At 41.9% G+C, this 21,964-nt stretch overlaps 1 protein-coding gene across 1 annotated transcript in view; it reads left to right on the top strand.

Moving 5' to 3' along the window:
- LOC146208932 (uncharacterized) overlaps positions 1-17,516 on the top strand; it is a 65,485-nt gene extending 47,969 nt beyond the window's left edge. The window contains exons 4-5 of the mRNA XM_084596525.1: positions 6,621-6,693; positions 17,338-17,516. Coding sequence (XP_084452651.1) covers positions 6,621-6,688 — 68 coding nt within the window. The 3' untranslated portion in view covers positions 6,689-6,693; positions 17,338-17,516. The remainder of the gene's footprint in view (positions 1-6,620; positions 6,694-17,337) is intronic.
- The last annotated feature ends 4,448 nt before the right edge of the window (positions 17,517-21,964 follow it).

Below are 21,964 nucleotides of genomic sequence, written 5' to 3' on the forward strand. Positions count from 1 at the left end.
TGGTGTCGCTCCACCGGCGCATCTGGGTCTGCACTTTGGTTGTTTCTTTCAAGCTAACACACACGCGCACATGAAGAAAAAAACTCATGCTCAATAATACCCACGCGAATTTGCTAGAATGTCTTGATAAGTATCGGCGCAGTTCCAGCAGTATTCTTAATTGAAACGTATTCCTAATCCAGGGTGTTTGTCTCACTAATATTATTCTTTATACGAATGCAAACCAGAACGCTCAGTAGCTTTTGGGCATAATAGCAGCCGAGGCTCTCTTATGCTGCCTATAGCGCTACTGTAAAGGCACACAAATTAATCAAACGCTTTCTTTCGCACCCACAGGCAGTATATGGCCGTAGTACAGTTGGAGCCACTGCTCTAAATTTCTACTTGGCTTGTTGCGCCTATGCATGAGTTGAATTTCAACGAACTGCGAGATATCCCTTCTCGCTTTGCTTGTCGCGCCTATTCAAATTGTTGCTTGTAAGAAATAACTGACACGGGCATACCGTGGCGCATCTTCAAAACTTGTCATTCAACGTTTTGAAACCGGACTGTAGTTTCAAAGTCTACATCCTTCATAAAGCATTTGAGGAGATGTTTTAAGCATTCTCAAAAAGTGTCAACACTTAAGCGATTAAGAATAACTGAGTATGTGAATTCCAGATTGTAGTTTTAAAGTTTAGCTGTTACGTGAACCATCTGAGGTAGTATTTTAAGCTCGCACAAATAATATCAACGGTAGAACGATCATTAACGCATGGCGCCCGAGTATAATTTTTAACCGAGTCCGCCGTAGCGGCTCAGTGGTAAAAGCGCTCGATTGCTGAGCCAAAGGGCGCATGATCAAATCCAGGTCTCGGCGGATCCTTCTCATCGGAGGCGAAAAACAAGTCCCCCTTGTACCGTACGATATCTGGCATTTGCCAAGTTATCATTACTCTTTTATCGATCAGCCCAAATCTCAATTCAATACTACCACTCGGGCTTCCGCGTCATCTAGAAAAAATTGATCATCGTATGTGTCTTAATGCTGCCTTAACGGACAGTCTACGATACCTTTTCAAACAAGCAGACAATCCGTAATGGGACAACTGCGGCTCAATTGAGACTGTACTTCATATTCTCCTTGAATGTACAGTGCACGCCAGCGAACGTGCGCACTATGAACAACGCATGCTGTCTGTCACCCAAGTGTCACTCAAAGTGGACGCTATGTTAGGTCATTCAAGCTGTAACAGACAGCCACGACGTGCAATGACAGTCATATTTGCCTATTTAGATGCTATTGGTGTTTAAGAGAAACCCTAAATTGCTCATTTATTTGATCACCCGCTGCAAATGCACAGCACCAGACTTCTGACTCATCCTAAAAGACATCATGCAAAGGACTATTATGGTACAACCATCTTCAATGACCATACTCTTTTCTAACCTTGCTTCCATCTTTATCCACCAATTCATCCCCCCCACTCAAAGTATTTATTTATTTATTTATTTATTTATTTATTTATTTATTTATTTATTTATTTATTTATTTATTTATTTTTTTTTTTATTTATTTATTTATTTATTTATTTATTTATTTATTTATTTATTTATTTATTTATCCTTTTATGCAAATACCCTAAAGGCCCGAGCGGGCATTACATAGGGGGGGGGGGGGGGGGCAAATGTTGGAACAAGAGTACAAACAATACATCCAAAATTGCGATAAGTATACAGTCGTTAACAAGGCCACCACCGATAGTTACATAACGTTGAAAACCTAGTGCTTCAACACTCAAAAGAAAATACAGATGGCAGCAAACATTCAAGTTTTTCGAAGAGCAGCCATTTAATACGAACAATAAAAAGCAATGCAAAGATTAAGGTTGCAAATCGAAGTGATTTTTTAGTTCGGTTACAAACGTTTCGTAATCACTGGAAGTTGCAAGACGGATGGCGAGGAGGAGAGGATATCAGCGAATAGTCACGCTGGCAAAAATATCTGTATTTCATTAAAGAGCTCTCCCTCTCTCTCGAAATTTTCAGATACCTCCACTCAGGCAGACCTGATTGCCTGAGTCGACGCTTTGGGAAGTTAAACCCGATTAGCCAAGCCATTCTTATTCACGCTACCATGTTCAATAATGACGGTGTTATGACGATTTCGCCACATCGACACTTTGCTTTATAGATGTATGAGGCATCTCAGCGTGAAAATAAGACGCACAGCTGTCTTAGTTTAGCTTATTTCTAATACAGATGACTACTTCGCCTAGCACAGAGTATTGAAGATTCGCGGCTATATATGCATGGCTTCTGTTGGTGCCGAAGAAACTGGCTGCCTTTCGCCTACTCTAAACATACTGTTCAAATTCTTAACAACCCGTGCCACCAGCAATAACACGAACAGTTTTCTCTTAGACGGCCCAGGATAAACTTGGGAAAGCTCTGCCCATCGGCAGTAATTTTGGCAAAACCCTTCCATGGCTCACAAGAAGGATAATCCGTCGCCAGAAATGTCCGCAAAATTTGCTGCGGGAAGTAATGATCTCAAACAGTCACGTGACGTCTTACGCAAGCGAATATTGTCTCATCAGTCACATGAAATCGTTAAACTTTTAATGTTGTCATACAGCCCAGTATTGTCTCCTATGACGTAATATCAATTAGTGTAATAGAAACTCATAATGTGATATCAGGAAATGTGAGACACAAACAATGAAGCTTATGTGGCATCCCGTCAGATTTATGCATCTTCTTACTAACCATGGGACGTCATGCCTGTCAGGATAGTACGTCGACCCGTGATTTAAGATGTCTTGCAAAAAGTATGACGCCATTGAAGTTCCGTGACAATGGAGCGCCAGGGGATTCAGGGTGGCTTAAAAAGAATGGTGACATCACCCCGAAAAACGAGAAAAAGAAGCGTCACGCGAATAGAATAACTTGCAAAAAAGTACTGACTTCGCGCTAGAGTCTCGTTACACAGAAGCGTGACGTAATTTAGGATCATCAACAGCAACAGTTCAGCGCTAATGTTTTCCTATTTCTCCCCTAAAGCAGACTTCACTACGGTCGCAGTTTTTCGCAGCATAACAACGTTAAAGGCGCCATTCACCAGGCGTTGGAGTTTTCGGCGTTATAGTCAGCTTTTCAGAGTTGTGAGCGAAAAATCAAGATCATACCTCTTGTAGGTAGTAGCTGGCGGGTGACATCGTAAGGCCAGTCGGTTGTGTGACGTCATGAAACTACATGACATCGCAGTGGCGGTAGAAGCTGCCCACTCTGATAACATCTTTGAAATGAGAAGGGGAGAGGGAAGTCGAAACTGGGAGCTGTAGAATCAAAGTCATGTGCGATTCCCCTATGTCAACGTGGCTAATCATGAAGCTTTGGTAAGGCGGGTGTTTGTCTATGGGAGGTGGTTTTTCATACAAACTTGTCGCTTAGGACTGCATATATATGTTTTATATAATAGAAGCACGAAATAAGAAATTAGGGATTAATGGGGTTTCTAAATACGTCCGCAATGTCAGCCGCATAATGAAGTCAAAAGGGACATAGTATCATATCCGTAGAAGGGAAGATTAACTTTTTTTTTTTCTGAAAAGTATAGTTTAACGGGAAGACCTCTGCAAATTTAAATACTAGGTGCGGACATAGTGCATCACAGAACATAAAGTCTATCATGTTCATTCTATCTTTTACTATATATTAGTACATTTTTCGCAAATGTTTGTCCCAACACTTTAAATTCCAGAATATTTTCTTTGCTAAGGAACCATAGTCGGGTTTCAAAAACATCGCCACAAAAAAAAAAAACATTCTGTTAGCTACACTCTGATGTATTTGATAAAAAAAAATTTAGATTCATAAGCGAAACATTTTCACACGCCTCACCCAGGAGTTGCCTTATTTACCTCGCAGATGAAGGAAATAAATCTGCAAATTAAACCTACATGGCTTATTATCTATCGGACATATAAAGCACGTAATTCTTCAATATATCTTACCAACTCGGAGCGCAGTGTTATTTTATTTTCTGCCTTGGTACTTCTTTCGTTTAATGATACAAACGTCTTATTAATCAATACACGGGGAAGAGACCAAATGCAATTTAGTTCGCATTAGCAAACTGGGATACCTACGGTGGTGAAAGCTTAGAAAATGCGGTGTATCAAGAAGCATTGTCTTTTCTAGAAAATATAGTCCTAAATTTTTATTCTGATCCAAAGGTGCCGTAGTTTACAATTGTTATGATTTCATATTAGAGCTTCAGAGAATACCTTTACTTCAAACCGACAACAACTTTCGTTAGCGTAAAAAGTAATTATAATTGAATTGGTTAGCTTCGAGCTCACTGCAGTGAAAGATTGTTGCAAAACGTAAGGAATAGCTTACCTCTTAGCTGTTGCCAGCCTATTCGGTGGTCATGGCAAGACTTTCTAATGGCGAAATTAGGAAGTCATGTAAAAATGTCCTGTCTATAGAGCGGCGTAGATCGAATTCATCATCATCATCATCATCATCATCAGCCTGATTATACCCACTGCAGGGCGAAGGCCTCTCCCATATTTCTCCACTTAACCCGTTTCTGTGCCAGCTGCATCCACTTGACCCCTGCGAACTTCTTAATCTCAGCCGCCCACCTAACTTTCTGCCGCCCCCTGCTACGCTTTCCTTCGCTTGGAATCCAGTTTGTTACCTTCAGCGACCATCGGTTATCCTCTCTTCGCACTACATGTCCTGCCCGTGTCCATTTCTTCTTCTTAATTTCTACTAGAATGTCGGTAACTTGAGTTATTTCTCTGACCCACTCTGCACGCTTTCTATCTCTTAATGTTACCCCTACCATTTTTCGTTCCATAGCCCTCTGGGTTGTCTTCAACTTAAGTAGAACTTTCTTGGTTAGCCTCCATGTTTCAGCCCCATAGGTGAGTACAGGCAAGATGCAACTGTTGTATACTTTCCTCTTGAGCGATACCGGTAAGCTGCTAGTCATAGTCTGCGAGTACTTGCCAAATGCGCTCCATCCCAATCTTATTCTTCTTGTTATTTCCTTTTCATGGTCCGGATCTGCGGTTACTACCTGTCCTAAGTAGACATATTCGCCTACTATTTCCAGTATTTCGCTACCTAACTTAAACTGCTGTTCCTTCCCGAGGCTGTTGAACATTACCTTAGTCTTCTGCATATTGATTTTCAAGCCTACCTTTCTACTTTTCCTGTCTAGGTCATCAATCATTGTTTGCAGTTCATCCCCCGAATTGCTTAGCAAGGCAATGTCATCGGCAAATCGCAGATTACTGAGGTATTCTCCATCTACCCTTATCCCTAACTGCTCCCATTCCAAGTATCTGAATACTTCTTCTAAACAAGCTGTGAATAGTACTGGGGAGATTGTGTCTCCTTGCCTAACATCTTTCTTTATGGGAATTTTGTTACTTGCTTTATGCAGAACTATGGTTGCTGTGCAGCCACTATATATATCTTCCAGTAGATCGAATTAGGTATATCAAACACGACTTCATGAATAGCCGTGCCTTTGCATTGCCAGCTGTATGCGTCATCACCACTTCAAGTCATGTTTATTGGTTACTTGCTTTGGTTTCTTTACTTTTATCTAAATTATTATTGCTTACGACAATAATTTGTTACAAAACGCTGTGCGATTGGTTCGACCTGCTGAGTCTGAACAACTCAGGCAGTAGTTACCCTCTTTGTAAATATACTGCCTAATGCGCCCGAACGTATTATCTCATTCATTGAAGGTATTCGAGGCGAGCAGATTTTGGTTATTGACAAAGTTAATTTAATCAAAATGTGTGCTCTCTCCTACTGGAACATAGAGCCGCCACAGAAATGTTCCGTAAGCACAAATCTATCGGTTCTTTTGGTAGTCGCAACCTTCCCCAAAGGCAACTACTACTTGCAAATGCAGTCCAAACTGTGCTAAACTGATATGCATACTGACGAAGACGAAAAAGACAGCTCAAAAAGAACTGAAAGTTTAATTAACAACTGCGATACTTTTGCAAGCCTTTACTTAGGTCCCTTATTGCAGCGCTGTTTTCTATGGCCTGCTGTGCCTCACATTTTCGCGCTGTTTTTCTTTCAAAGAATATTTAAAAATTTTCTACGATATCATCATAGTGCAGCTAACGACAAGTCTAAGTAATTTCCCTTTTGTTCTAATTTGAACTGTGTTTTCACTTCTTTGTTTCGATCGCACGTCATTATTTCCGTGTAATCCTCCCACAACAGCTGTTCCCTTGCTCTACCTCCAATAATTGATCACCACGTACAACTGCTCTTCTAAGCGCTAACAGGACGAACACGCATTCCGACAATATTTTCTACTTTTTATCCTTCAGTAACAATGTGCGACGCAATTCCATCCATCTTCATACATCTTCGTACCCCTTCACACGCCGCCTCCCCCATTTGTCTATAGCCGCCTGTCGTGAATATTTTTGTATTGATTTTTGTCTGCTATTAACGCTTTATCTCGGCTTTTGCCGGCCTTTTCATGCCAAATATAAAAAGGGTGAGCTAACAGCACTTCGCACCACACGAGTTTCGAGGAAGCGCGGAGGAAACAAAATGCTGCTTTTTCTGCTTCCTTTTCTCATTTGCAGTGTGCTCGCTACCTCTGATGATGTCCAAGACCGGAAGAGCATGTACACTGAAAGCCTCAGTGAACTAATCACTGTAAGAAAATCTTTTCTTCCTTTATCACCTAATTGTCCGAACTTAATCACTTGATCACTTAATTGTCCGAACTATTGATTTCAGACTCCTATTGACGCCAAAAAACGTGACCTTCTCTCTGCGCAGCAATCATGTCCTGGCGCTTGACGATTCGACTTCAGAATTTGATTTGTGCATCAGGAGTCATCTAACGTGCTTGCTCTTTAAACATTACCTGTTATCTTCAAGGTTTTGTTACTCGCATTTCTGCAGCAAACCGCTAAAATTGTATCAATCCTTCGAAGAAGCATTTCCTCCTTCAATGCATTGCACGCTTTCTGATTGAAGCTTCCAAGGTGGAAACGCCTATAACGCCTATTTAAACACCTATATATCTATATCACAAGTATCCGCTCAAAAATATCAAATGACGTTGAGGAGCTGCGCATTTGCAAACCTTGAAATTGATTTTACCCTCGTACATGCTGCTAAAGAGCTTTAGGCAAACAGTTCTGCGTCACACTCACTATCCTTACCCGTTAGCTATATTCTACTTTTGCGTCACTGGTAGCACACCTTGGAAGCCCACTGACGGGTACCCACCAGCGAAAATTCAAATGTAGCACCTGCTACACACAAGAACAGGGTATGCCCTAATCTCCTCCACCTTCAGTAACTGCCCACATATGAAATGAATGCACTTACAATTATGGCAGCGCTGTGGTAGCCTGGTGGTTAGTACATCCACATTAATATATTACCTTTGGTTGGAATCACTAATCATCTTACGCAGGAAAATTCGGGTTACCAACTCATAACCATCCCGGGACTTATCTCCTCTCAAAAGAATACATGTAGTACTTTCTATGGCTTGTTGCCGCAGCTTACCTGCATGCTATGCAAGTATTTATTCTATGATGATCAGCTGAAATCTGACATATTTTAGCCTTATGAAAACAGCACGTAGCAAAAAGAGAAGTCATCATGCCGTTAAAGCTTTGGCGTCTCCTGGTCGCCTTCTATGTGCATGTTCGATTACTTGAACAATAATCGATTGAAAGTGATCGATTACTTGCTCTCTCCTGCATGTTTCTATCAGAAAGAAACTAACTGACTACTTTTTCAACAGTATCTTCCCGGGTATATCATTGACCTCTTACTTTAATCTATTCCTAGCAATTAGCTAATTTTTTAGCAGATCCTCAACTCGGCGACAAACAATAGTACTAGCGGAGCTTTTTTTTCTTGCGACAGAGCAACTGACCGCCAACGGAGAAGCATAGCGCCTGATTATGTCTGTGCCGTGACCGTGTCCCCGCTGCTCCTACACCAGTTCCTGTCCCTAGGGTTCGCTCTATAGGAATCTCTGTCTACTCCGTTGGGGCCATGTTTTACCTGCCACTAGCACCCCATGTCATGCGCGGAGTATTGAGCGGGCATTGCAAAGCCGTTGGTGGAGTCTGCACTGCTTGTAGTAAATATTCGTGCGAAAAACTTCTAACTGGTTGCAATGGTTATGACGTCACAACTGCATGACTTTATGCGGGAATTCCAGATACCCCGCACTCAAATTAAAGCTATATAACGAATAGCGGCAGCCTCCAAATTGACCATAAATTGGCCTCGATGTTAGTCTAATCAAGGTATTTCAGAAAAAGCAGCAATTCAATTAAATAAATTTTTCACCATTCGGATTCGAACCGAGGTCTTCTATATGTCTGCTGGCAATACAACGCATAGATTATGAAGGGATTGTTGTTGTTTTTTCGTTTTTCTTGGCCAATAATGGTCGCCGAAACCAACCGTGTTAGATAGGCCCATGGTGTAATGCGCTGTGATGTTTATGACTACTAATGTGTGGTTCGGCGTGTACACTGAAGTGATTTTAATGAAAAAATTGTTAAATTTCGTCAATGTAAAATCTGTACCAAATGCGCTTCGCGTCTAATCCTAAGCTGAAGTGTATATATTCCCCTTTTGTTGTTCCTTCAACATTGATCAACAAACCTTCTCATTTTTTTTTTCGTTTTTTTTAGGCATCTACGTTATAGGTTTTTCCTGCTTTTAGAGGAATGCAAAATTCTATTCGCGTAATGTTGCACTACTGCGCGGCAGGGGATAAATCGTTTATGCTCCACTTTACAAGCTCGTTGAAGCACTATAAATGTCAGTGAGAACTTTGGGAACTTGGCACAATTAAAATGTCACCCACAGCATAATGATCGATGTTCCTCCGTGCCTGTCGACCATGGCACAAGAATGCGGTAGGGAAAAAAACACGTTGTACATGATGTCTTGATTGTTCCAGCTCGCGCTCACTTTTCGTAAGGCTGTGTTTGTTGTTTTTGTTGTGAGACGGGGTATATAGTGTAGGACAACGCCAGCAGCTTCAAAAGCGGTTGACTAATGAAATGAACTGTCCAGGCTATGGTTTCGCACCACGGGCACAATCTAATCTTTCGAAAGAGTGCCCACATACACTTCTTTTTTCAGCGGTTTTCATACCTTACCAACCGCGGCTTTGCAAAACTACCAATGCAGCGAAGTTAAGAAGTTCGCTGAGGTCAAGTGGATGCAGCTAGCACAAGACCGGGTTAGTTGAAGGAATATGGGAAAAGCTTTCGCCCTGCAGTGGGTATAATTTGGGTTATGATAATAATGTTGATGATGATAATTACAAACGCAATGCCGTGCTTTGGAGATTAGCATCGAAGCACTTCGGAACCAACAGCTGACACGCTAGTTGTTTTATATAGTAAAAGGTTTTAGAGAAACAGCTCTTTGGCGCCAATTCTTCCATTTCGCGCCGTCGTCGCCGTCGGCCTCGTGCCTCGTAATCCGCTTCCGGCCCCCCCAGCTCAGCCCCCCTCTTCCTCCGTGGCGGCGAACGCGCGTATTCTCCGATTGCTGCGCGCGCTCCTGCCACCACCGTTCGCTGTGTGTACTCCTCCCCCCGCCCCCTCCCCTTCCGACTCTTCTTCCCGCGTGGCGTCTGCAATGTTTTCCAGTTGCCGAAACGCCAGCTAGCTATCAGTGGATTACGGTGGTGCATCTAAAGCCGAAACGCAGAGCCACGTTGTCTTGACTCGCTAGCGGCGTCAGCGGCATCAGTCAGTCGCTACTACCACTTTGCCATGCAACGTTCCTATGGGCCCACGCGCTGCCTCCCGGTATTTCCCGATAACTCAATTGCTCTCTTCATTGCTCCGACCACAAAGATTCCTTCATGGCAGTCGAGAACTGTTGTTTGATTGTTTCTTCAAAGAACACGTGCGAAAAATTAAAAAGTTGTCTGTAATTGTACATACATGTCTGGCTCGAAATATTTGTCGCAATCTATTGAAAAGGTGAAAGAGCTGATGAGCTGCGCTTAAATTTTCTATTAGGAAGTAGCGTAATCATTGGCAAATTTTCTTTTGGTCATTCCTAGCGTAGATCGCTCAGTGAAGCTGCGGTTGTCTTGACGACAATTATCTACAGCAAACTATTCATTGATTCTCTTACTGCTTAACATTACATCAAGTCTCTGGCAACGCTAACGGGGAGATACGTTTTCCTCCGACTGTCTAAAAAAATCTAATTTTCACTGAAATTCCTTACCTCTGTAAAGTGCCTGTATCTATGGTAAACCTGGAGGTTACTAGTGCACCATTACTAAACATAACTAGTGCAAAAACCACAGACTGGTTATTACCATTCGCATGTTATTTCAAGCATACTTAAACTTCACCTATTTCAGATAGCCGTTCTATTTTGTTTAAAATTAATGTTTTGTCCACTGGCTTTCTTCCCAAGCTGCTTCGAATACTTTCGGAATTTCTCGTAAGCATGGCAGAAACAGTCAGGAGGTGATGTTTTCCTGCCGAGCATTCTTCCCAATTAGGACTTGACACTTTCTGTACTCAGGACTTTAGTCCTTCGGCTGTGCATGAATAAACTTTCCTGGTTAGGCAACACGCGCAAGGCTTTTGAACCTGATCAAATTATTCCTACAAGCATTAGGAAGGAGGGATTTTTTTAGTGAAAGCATTAGCTGTAAGGTGGTATAGATGCTGTACAACAAATGATACCATCCTCTGTAAGCACTGCTTCATTATCTAAAGCGCACTGGAAGCACCGAAAATTGCAACATAGAATAGTTAATAAGAAAAAAAATGTTGAAAGCTGAAACTTGAGGCATCCATATTATCGGCTTACAGAAGGCTATCAATTTTCCATGGTTACTGCTAAGAGAGTCATAAGAACGTAAGATGGTATTAATCTGCCATAGCTCTTGTTTTTGAGAAGGTGTATTCCAAAACAGATAGCATTCAAGTCACTCAGTGCATTGCGAACATTTCAAAATATAACCAATCCAACTTAATTACATATATTAGTACTGTAATGACATTTATTTCAGTGAAATAATTAGCGGCCTACTGGTATGAAGACGACGCTGACCTGGGGGAAAAGAACAAATTTTAAACAATTTCAGACGGTGTAAATAGTTCTATGTAATTAGCACTATGTTGAACCATATTTAACGACAAGAAGAAAAGGCGCATTAGCAGAGGAGACAAAAAGGGATTCAAGATGAAGAAACTGTCTAATTATGGCGTGCGTGAATTGTAACACACTATAAAAACATGGCTGTCAAAGTCATTTAAAACTTCAATGCCAATTTAGACTAACCTCATTAAACGAAGAGTGTTCGTTTCAAACTCGCCAGGGTGTAAGGTGGCGGCTCGGCTCCCCTCCAGAAACCTTTAGCTGATGAAAACACCCCGCTTACTCTTGAATATACTAGCAGCCTACGTTTACCACCTTTGCAACCTCTACACTTACACATTTTGAAGTCGACTTTATCCTGCCAGACGTTAACTAAGAATAAAAATAATGTTTATTTAACATATTGAGGATGTTGAGTGCGCCGGCAAAAAGCCAGTAGAAAGGCTTGACGAGGCAGACGCACCCTACAGAGGCATTGCAGTGGTACATAGCATAATATCACTTTTAGAAACAAGAACAAACATAAAACAATCGATTTTTCATTATCTATACATTCGTTCAGACTGTTTATTTAATTCATGCGGGAGAGTGTAGCTCAGCATTTGGTAACCATAATATGTTCGGATCTTAGGTGCACGCCATTTGGCTGTCGTTCGTGTAGTGTATATTGACTCTTTGCGTTGCAATCCTGACAGCTTTATTACCAGGCAGTTGTTATTGTGAACACCGATTTCATACCGCCGCAAGAGTAAAGTTTCGTATAATTGTGGCCAGCGGATAATTCGAAGTTCATTGAAAATTGGTTCAGTGTGTCCAAGTCGGGGAGCATTCATAACATTTCGAACGGCTTTCTTTTGAAGGAGGTATAAGCGATTAATATTAGTAAACGTCGTGGTACCCCCCACGAAAAAGCAGTACTTAACAACAGAAGAAAACAAAGCATTATACAATATTTCCTTAATACACTTTGGCATAAAATATTACAATCGACACAAGATACCGACAACTTTTGACAGCTTGTTCACCACCATATCAACATGATCATTCCAACTCAAATTCTCGTTGAAAATTTGGATGCATGATGCACCGTTTGGATGCATGATGCACCGATCTTTAAACACAGTGGTGGCATATTTGTCAACTTGTTTCGAGGCCTGAAGAGCACAGTTTTGTTTTTTCAGTGTTTATGCTTAAAAGATTATTTTGAGACCATTCTAGAAGCGACTGTAGACATTTTGAGGCTTGTTTCTCAAGATCTACAAATTGGGCAGCTTTGAAAAATAAACTGGTGTCGTCAGCATATATAACAAAAGTTGGTAAATTACTGATACGGACGTCATTGATGTAAACAAAAAACAGCAACGGTCCCAATGTACTACCTTGCGGAACACCAGAAACCACGTGCTTGACATCTGATAAGTCATTGTTTATTTTTACTTGTTGTGATCGAGAACTTGAATAGGACTGTAATATATAAAAAAAACTGTCTGCGGAAACCGTAGTGTTCGAGTTTAGCCAACATTATTTTGTGATTGATGTGATCGAATGCTTTTGAAAAATCAACGAATATGCCAAAAGTTTGAATTTTGTGCTCAAAAGACTCTAAAATTAGCTCTTTTTGTGTTAGGAATCCAGTTTCTGTTGAAAAATTCTTTCTGAAACCATGCTGACTCGGCGTTATTATGTTGTAAATGTCACAAAAACGTAATATTTGTGTGAACAAGATCTTTTCAAAACACTTTGAGAAAACAGGTAGAACAGACAGATTGACAGATTATTCCGGTCTCCACCTTTGTGAATGACTGTGACTCTGGCAAACTGCGTTCTCTTAGGGAATACTGCTTGTTCAGTTCTGTTCAGTTCAGTTCAGTCGTTCAGTCGTGTCCGACTCTTCGTGACCCTATAGACCATTTCACGCCACGCTTTCCGGTCTCTCACTATCTTCATAACATAACATGACTTCATCTGCAGTGCCTCGAGGATGCCATCTAACCATCGCGTTCGCTGCCTACCCTCTACCCCTTCTCCGGCGAACCTCAACCTTTCCCAAAATCATATCTTTCTCCAGCGACCCCTCTCTTCTCATCAGATGACCAAAGTAGCTGAGCTTTAACTTTAGAATTTGACCCTCCAATGAGCAGTCAGGGTTTATGGTCGACAATATCGACTGATTTGATCTTCTGGCAGTCCAAGGAACTCTCAAGAGTCTTCGTCAACACCACAATTCAAACACGTCAATTCTTCGGCGGTCAGCCTTTTTCACAGTCCAACTCTCGCATCCATACATCACAACTGGAAAGACCATAGCACGAGTTATACTGATCTTGGTTGGCAGAATAATGTCTCTGCTCTTTACTAGGCGGTCAAGGCTAACCATTGCTATCTTTCCCAGAAGCAGGCGTCTCCTCATTTCATGGCTGCAGTCTCCTTCCGAGGTAATCTTGGAGCCCAAGAAGATAAAATCTGTCACAGCTTCCACTTCTTGTCCATTGATGCTCCAGAATTTGATAGGGCAAGACCCCATGATCTTTGTCTTTAATGTTCAGTTTAAGCCCGAACTTCTTACTCTCTTCTTGTACGCGCATCAGAAGTATCTTGAGTTCCACTTCACTTTCTGCCATTAAAGTGGTATCGTCCGCATATCTAAGGTTGTTGATACGTTTTCCAGCAATCTTCACTCCAGCTGAAGACTCGTCCAGACCGGCCTTCCTCATGATGCACTCTGCATATAGGTTAAATGGGCAGGGCGACAGTATGCAGCCTTGCCTCACCCCTTTCTCAATCGGAAACCAATCAGTAAGACCACGTCCAGTTCTGACTGTGGCCTCTTGTCCTTCATAGATTCCTAAGGAGACAGATGAGGTGAATTAGAAAGACTAAAAACAGCTAATAATAACTTTGTAACACTTATTCTGAAGGCAATACGAAATAAGTACAAGCATTAAAGGAAACAAAAACTGAATTCTCAGCTTGCAAAAGCGAACAATATTAACAAGCAGGAGTAGGCCAAGTAACGAAGTATCTAAAAATGAAGGGGCAAACATGCAGCAAAACGCCATGAGAAGGAAAGGGCAAGGAAATAAAAGGAAGAAAAAAGGGATGAAAATGTTAATTTGGGCAACAGAAAGTAGAGAAGAAAAACATTTGACATCAGCAATTCAAGGTTTCAGTTGAATGAATGCTGCTTAGAAGATGCAGAGGTAAGTTGTTCCGCTCTGTTCTCGTACGCGGTGAAAAAATATATTTAAAAACGTCAGTTCTGGTGCTATATGGTGTTAAGAGTCATCGTGTCGATGTCGTGTTCACCGTGCAATAAATGGCGTTATGTAGGGTCAGGTGTGAGAGCAAAAATGTTCTTTTTAAAAAGGAACATAAAATTTAAGCGCTGAATTTTTATTCTCATTTCCAGAGTCGGTATTCCGTGTTGTTTCATCGTGATAACACAAACAGCAGCTTTGTTAAAGTATCCCATACTACGACCTAATCGGTATAAAGGCAGCTGTCTAGGAATGGGCCTGAATTCATAAATCTCTTTGTTTAAAACGAGCTGCCTTTTTGTTTCATAGACCTGTATCGCTAAAGAGGAAAGTATATAACAGTTGCATCTTGCATGTACTCACCTATGGGGCTGAAACGTGGAGGCTAACCAAGCGACTTCTACTTACGTTGAGAACAACCCATAGGGCAATGGAACGAAAAATGGTAGGGGTAACATTAAGACATAGGAAGCGTGTAGAGTGGGTCAGAGAAATAACTCAAGTTACCGACATTCTAGTGGAAATTAAGAAGAAGAAATGGCCATGGGCAGGACATTTACTGCGAAGAGAGGATAACCGACGGTCGCTTAGGGTAACAAACTGGATTCCAAGGGAAGGAAAGCGTAGCAGGGGGCGGCAGAACGTTAGGTGGGCGGATGAGGTTAAGAAGTTCACAGGGGTCAAGTGGATGCAGCTAGCACAGAACCGGGTCAAGTGGAGAATAATGGGAGAGGCATTCGCCCTGGAGTGGGTATAGTCAGGCTGATTATGATGATGATGAAACCATTCATATTTATGTCACATGTTAATAATTGTACAATATGGGGCAGCCGGAATGAAAATAAATTACGAATCCTTGTCAATATTTATACTAAGGGAAATGGTGTAGCATTCACAGCTAGTGTCACCAAGGATATTGCTCACGCCTTGACATCTGTTAACGAATATTAAGTGCGCGAACATATACGGTACGCCTTCAGTCATCACATTTCATTATCGTGGTTGAAGTCTCCTATAACTAGCAAAAAGGAGAAAAAAGGGACGAATTGGGTGCTGCTTAGTTATTTATAAAACAATGAGCGCCTGTTTCTCTCCATAGACTATCGAAAGCTTCGATGACGTTTACACAAAGCGAAATGCGCCTGCTCCTACAAATATAGTATAATATTTCGTGCTACCTAGTTACGTTATAACTAAGACACTGCTTCATGTGCATCATGAGAATCCTCGTGGCCGCTGTCATCACGTGGAGGGTGGCAAGAGTCTCCGTCTACATTGAGGGCGACCCAGACGCTGTGGTGGCGCATTGTTGGCGCACCGCTTTCGTCATAGCTCGCCACATATGGTTGTCTTCACTCACGGAGGTGGCGCTCTTAGCACAAAACATGGGGAAAAGCTATGGGCACATGCTTCATGCGGTCAGCCTCCGTCATGAACACAAGGAAGAACTTATGAAGGTCAATAACATCTTCTGTGTAACAGGGGAAGGTTTCGCAAGCCTGCTGGGTGCAAGAAAGAGGCTGCTGTTCAGTGCGAAGCTTGCGCACGGGTGAGCGGCGAAGAATTTCAGCGAAGCTGGTCTTGAAAGCAACCAGAGGATAATGTCTGATAAATGTTTTTTAGACCGGTAAACACCGGTAAAGTAGAAAAACACATTCATAAGTTTCATGCAGCCGTCCACCTGGTTATGAGCACTCACCCATTTTGAAAGTACAGCCACTACTCCGCATCTTGTTCGTCTGTACTACTGAAGGCAGAACTCCAAGGCAGGATCCGGGGAACAGCCAACTAGTTGGTTGGCACTCAGTTGTAATCCGTGCGTTCACCAAACATGTACGAGGGGAAGCTCGATTTCATGGGCTAAGAACTCGTGGGTCCGAGTTCGGATATTTGGTTGTATAGATCTCGTAATGGCGCACATGCACCATGTCCTCTTAACAAGTATATAAATATACGACAACAGCTAAGATCCAATTCCCCACCTTTCTTTATCAAACATCGTTTATTCAACTTCCGACACATTGCAGCTTGATATCTGCTGTATGTATATTATTTTTCAATGTATCCGCGGTCTATTTGCTTCACATTCAGCAACCACTGAACAAGAGGACAGATATCATTTGTGTACCAGAATTGTTCCTTCACAGTGCCAACACAGCCAGGTTTTAAATGAACCTCACAGCGGCCTGAAAAGTGGTTGCCAAAAATAGCTGGAGTTTGCCGTTCTATTCCCATTTCAGTGATATCTTAGCGACGCTAGATCTTCTCTGCGCGTCGGTATAGAGATTTGATTGCAAGGATCGGGTCATTTCGACCACGATCACAATGCTGCAAAGGAAGGCATGGATGTAGGTGTCCCAGGAGGCACAAACGCATACAAATTGACCAGATTTCATTATGAAGTAATATAGGTGCCGCAGATATTCGGCTTTATGCTCTTCTTTATTATTTCAGAAATTCTAATTGCATAGTTTCGGAGAAAATTGACGAGGGTGTTAATATTTCTATACCCGAACAGGTGGGAGCTTTTTCAGGAAATATTTGATATAAACTTTTTTTCATGAGCTCCGACTAAAGTACGATGTAGAAAGTCTTTCTTGCTACTGATGGATACACCTTTATAGCTTTCCTCTACGGGTTAACACTATATATAAATCTGTCATTGTTATATTTGTATGTCTGACTTCTACGTATTATATCGCTTTGTGCACACAATACGCTGTATTGCCGTACCAAGCACGCCAAAAAGGTTCCACTCATCAATGATGCATTCCCCTTTAAAATAGGCTAACTTTACATCCTTCGTCTGTTCCTTCTTTCCTGCCTTTCGCCCTTTATTATTTCCATCTTTCCTTCCTTCTGTTCTTACTCTCTTGCTTCCTTCCTTTAAAACTTGCTTCTTTCATTCTTTTCTTAATAGGCCGCACCAACTGCCACCTTTACGTGAGAAGCGCAAAGCTGGCCGATACGCGCCCAAGAGAGTGTGAGAAAATATACGACAAGTTTTGCCAAGAGAAACACCTAATCTCCTACAGCGGCTGTGAAACTTAAGCCGAGCATACAAATACTGAGAACTTCTCACAAATAATAAAGCGATATATGCGGTGCATACCACAGTCGTTTTGTGAGTTCATTTTTTCGCTAATATCTGCTGAGAAAAATCGGCCTTTCAAAATAAGGTATGGCGAGCCCATAGGATGCTGCACTTTAAGACCGGAGCCCCACTACGCAAGGTAAGCTGAAGGCAGACACCAGGGCATCATCATGCACTAAGATAGAAAGCTTCCAAAGCAGTACTGCCCATAATCCTTGCCGCTTCTGGAGAGACTCTACCGTTTCCAAACCTCCGCATGGCCGTTTTGCTATCGCTAATTATGAAATTGGCTTCCGTTCCGACGCAAACGAGTGCTAATGCAACTTCTTCAGCCGTTTCCGTGTTGCGGCTTATAAAGGTGGAGACCGATACCGGGCCACCTCGGCCGTCGACCACAGAAGCGACCGCCGCCCCCGTTTGGCCACTTGCCACGTCTACGTAAGCAACCGACTTGCTGTTCACCAAATCGAAGCGTCTCGTTAGTGTTTCTGCTCTCTTCTTCCTTCTCTCTGTGTTCAATATGGGGTGCATGTTACGAAGGAGGGGAGGGGGGTGGATGATTAGATTTTCTCGACAGTCCTGCGGGATGCTTGATTTTTCTCGTAGTACCTTGTCTGTCTACAGGCCTATACCACTTCGAGTATAATTCTGCCCGTGGTCGTTCGACTTAATATTTCCAACTGCGAAATTCTGAAATTCTTCGCTATTCTGTCCCAAATATTGTGCAGTCCCACAGAAAAGAGCTTCTCTATGGATGTCGTAATTGATAAGATCAGGGTCCTCTTTATACACCGTCGAATAAGTCTAATCTCCTCTTCTTCTCCGACCTAATAATTAGGAACGGCGTGACATAGCTCACGCTGCTTATTACGTAAGCTTGGGATAGTTTAAGCAAGCTTCTTTCCTTCAGGGCTCGTCCTTTTAGCGCGATCCTTCTAAATATGCCAATGGCTTGAGTGGCGAATCCCTCTAGCTTTTTTATTTTCCCATCGTTATATCCATCCATTCTCCTGAATGAACATTCCTAAGATTCTGATTTTATGTACCTTTGGAACTGATCTTCCTTCTACTTAAATTCTGAGCTGAATTTGCATCGGTTTGACTTTGGGTTATTAGTGAATAATTCCGATTTTTGCGGGGAGCTGGTAGACCCCTACAGGCTGCATAGTCTACGACAGTGTCCGCCGCTGCCTGCAGGCGCTCCTCAATGCTCGCATCACTGCCTTAGTTAATCCAGAGATTGATGTCATTAGCATATATATTGACATGTAGCCCCTTTATGATCCTCAGAGCTTCTGAGGGGCTGAGATCTCATTCTGACATCAGCTGCCAATGGTTGAACGGGACAAGCACGTTCTTAAAGGTAAAAAGCTTAGAAAAAAATTGCTGTTTGATGTCCCATACGCATGACGCCGGCAACAATGATAGGCGACGCAGTGATAAAGAAGAGAGGGCATCACTCTCACTATTTCGCTTGCTTAGACACTAGTGGAAAAATGTTATAAACCACTCTTTTTACACATTTGTTACGATAATTGTGAAAAGTGGTGAGGTCGAAGTGAAACTAAGACACTTTTCTTCCTCACACCATAGTCATCTGGAAGCAGCCGAGCGCAAGGCCAGGTGAAAGCTTGCACGCATTGTGTCACCTGCGGTTACCTGATTGCACTGATGCTCTAATCCCGTTTAATACGCATACGAAGAGGTAACGCAAAGCACCAGACTACCGCGGCAGTGTCTTCATTGTTTTTGGGGAAGTGGTAGGCAAGAGGCTCACCCACAACCCTCTTTTCCTTCTCGAGCAAAATTGAGATGAAGCCGCGTACCAAAGGAAACGCGGGGGCGTGACTGTCTTTCCGCAAGATTCCCCTTCGTTATCGTGGCACTTATCTGCTAGGAGGAGAATTCATCGGAAGTATCCATTCATTACTGAAACCCAATGCCAGAAACCTTGTTGACTTTTCCCATGCCGCATGCCATCATAGCACATTCGACTTGGATTATTCGTTTCTACTTTCATGAGCTCTCGCGACAAATGCCTGAAGCGAACAAAGCCATTACATTTTCTTGAAGAAAGGCTCATGATTTACAACTGAGATGTTTCAGCTTTCATTATAAATTTTTCTAACGCGTAGCCTGTAATTATATGCACCAATGCATATCTACTTTGTGTGAACGTTAGTACTTGCTTCTAAAGCAACAATCTTCATGGCACTCGTATTCTCCTTATTCATATATCTTCCGAAAAAAATAGTTTGCCCTCGTCTACAATGAAGGTATTGATACAAGCCGTTATTGTGCGTTTTCTAAGTTCTTCGCCATACAAATATTTTCTCGTGGGAAACCAACTACAAATTTATGAAAGCGTGCTTTGTAAGTTAAACCATTTCGTTGCCTAGCTAAAAGACGAAGCCAATTACAGCCGTTTTAAAATGTATTGAAAGCTAATAGGGCTCTATTGGATGCATGAAGTACCCCCCCCCCCCCCCCCCCACTTCCGCGCCATTGAAAATTGCGCAGTTGCTAGGCTGCTCATTTATACGGTTTCTTAAAAGCTTGTTTATGTTCAGATCCTTGTAATTCAGAGATTATCTGTCGTTCCATTCTGTAGTAAGATTGATCCCAATTTTATTACGAAGCGACTGGTAATGTCTGATGGCAGTCGTTAAATTTCCAGCAACGATAGTGAAGTTAACTTTGCGCCGAACGTGAGACCTAGATATTCTACATGTACGAATGGTATATGAGTTCTAAATATCCCAAAAGCAGCACGTGCACACTTAGCGAGATCACCCTCTCTGAGCGAAAGATGAGTTTCAAATGTCGACAGATAACATTTCAGTTTAAACAATTTTATACTTTACACTAGAGCATTCCCTCTTTTACAGTGTATATCGCTTGCAAAATGTACGACACACTTAACGATAGTTGTAAGCTTGTCCTAGTATATATTATTCCTTAACGTACTCCCAAGCCATGTCCTTTGATACGTCGCCTGGCCGGAAGTAAATGAAATAAATTGGAATGAAGAAAGCAGCACCAATTAGCACACCCTAGCCATGGCAGCTTATACTGCTCAGGTCAAAAGTGCGCTAAAGGCATGAAACCTCTTTCTGAGAAGTGTTATTGGACCTCGCCTGCCTTTGGTAATTATGATTTATGCTGGAATTTCAGTTCGGTTGTTCCTTTTATTAATTACTGAGAGTGTGCTTCATCAGAGTTTGCCGCGAAGAATTAAACGAGCTCTCAACTCTTTTGTAAGAAGTTTACCTAAATTCCTTTCAAATTAAATGCTATTAGGTAATTGGTAATTTCTCTCCGTCGATTTCCTAATTACCTGAAAATTAAGCAATTATAATTGTTCCAGACCAAGTTGTCGGATTTTTCTTTTGCGGATATGAAAATTTGTACTCGCGACAACGTAGGTTAAACAGATGCTTTATTATGAAAACTTTGCAATATGCGCAGGGAGTTTACGAAAAGGAATCTTCGTGACCAAGATTATGAATTCTATTCCATTAAACCCGCCAGGGACAATACTTTGAGACTTTTATGAATACCTGTGTCGACAGCAAAACAATGCTCTCAGTTTTTTCAGAGTTGATACCACTGGTAGCACGTGACTGGTCTCCCAAGCTGCCATCCCCTCATGCCCTGTGCTATACATATTGCTCTTTTTTTTTGCAGGTTAAGGGGGCAAAATAACAGAATAAGATAACTTTTTCTGTAATGTTACTGATCGAAGCGATATATTTCTGCCCCGTAATGTAAATTTTGAGATTAAACAAAGGTAGTATATTACTTCTGCGTATAGAAGTGTATTAACGGTACTTTTTTCTGTGCCTCATATAATACGATACTGCACTTTAGCAAACCAATATGGTACTATAGCTTCTCTAGTGCGTCAAGTACAAAATGCATAGCGATAGCACCAAATCTTATACGAACTAAATGTTCGTACTAGTATCCACAACTTTTTTTTATTAATTGTAGAAAACGGGCAGGCTAATGATGTAAAACACTAGACTATGATGATTAGTGCTAACGTGTGGGCTTATAACTATTTACGGCTAAAACGCCTTCAAAACCTCCACTAAAGAACCCGAACACAAATTCAGCACATTATTTCTCAGCAGCAAGAAATAGACGCAGAAAAATAATATTTCCCAATAAGCCATTCTGTCGTAACGTGAGACGGGGACAGAAAGTGTGAGCTATGTTGCGATTGTTGATCTTCGCGAATAATGTCACAAACTGTTGCGACCTGTGGCTGTAGTGGAATCAGCATGTATTTAGCCACCTCTTCCCGAACTATCGCCCGGATTGTATCACGCAACGATTCCGTCGAAAATTGTATGGCTTCACTTGCATCGGCGGCGATCATGAATACAGTAGTACGCTGATATTGCCGGGCACGCATGTCAAGTGCCTTCTCGATGGTGGTCGCTTCCGT

Source organism: Amblyomma maculatum, chromosome 1 (assembly GCF_055883805.1).
Source record: "Amblyomma maculatum isolate TAMU_Amacu chromosome 1, ASM5588380v1, whole genome shotgun sequence".
NCBI classification, from domain to species: domain Eukaryota; kingdom Metazoa; phylum Arthropoda; class Arachnida; order Ixodida; family Ixodidae; genus Amblyomma; species Amblyomma maculatum.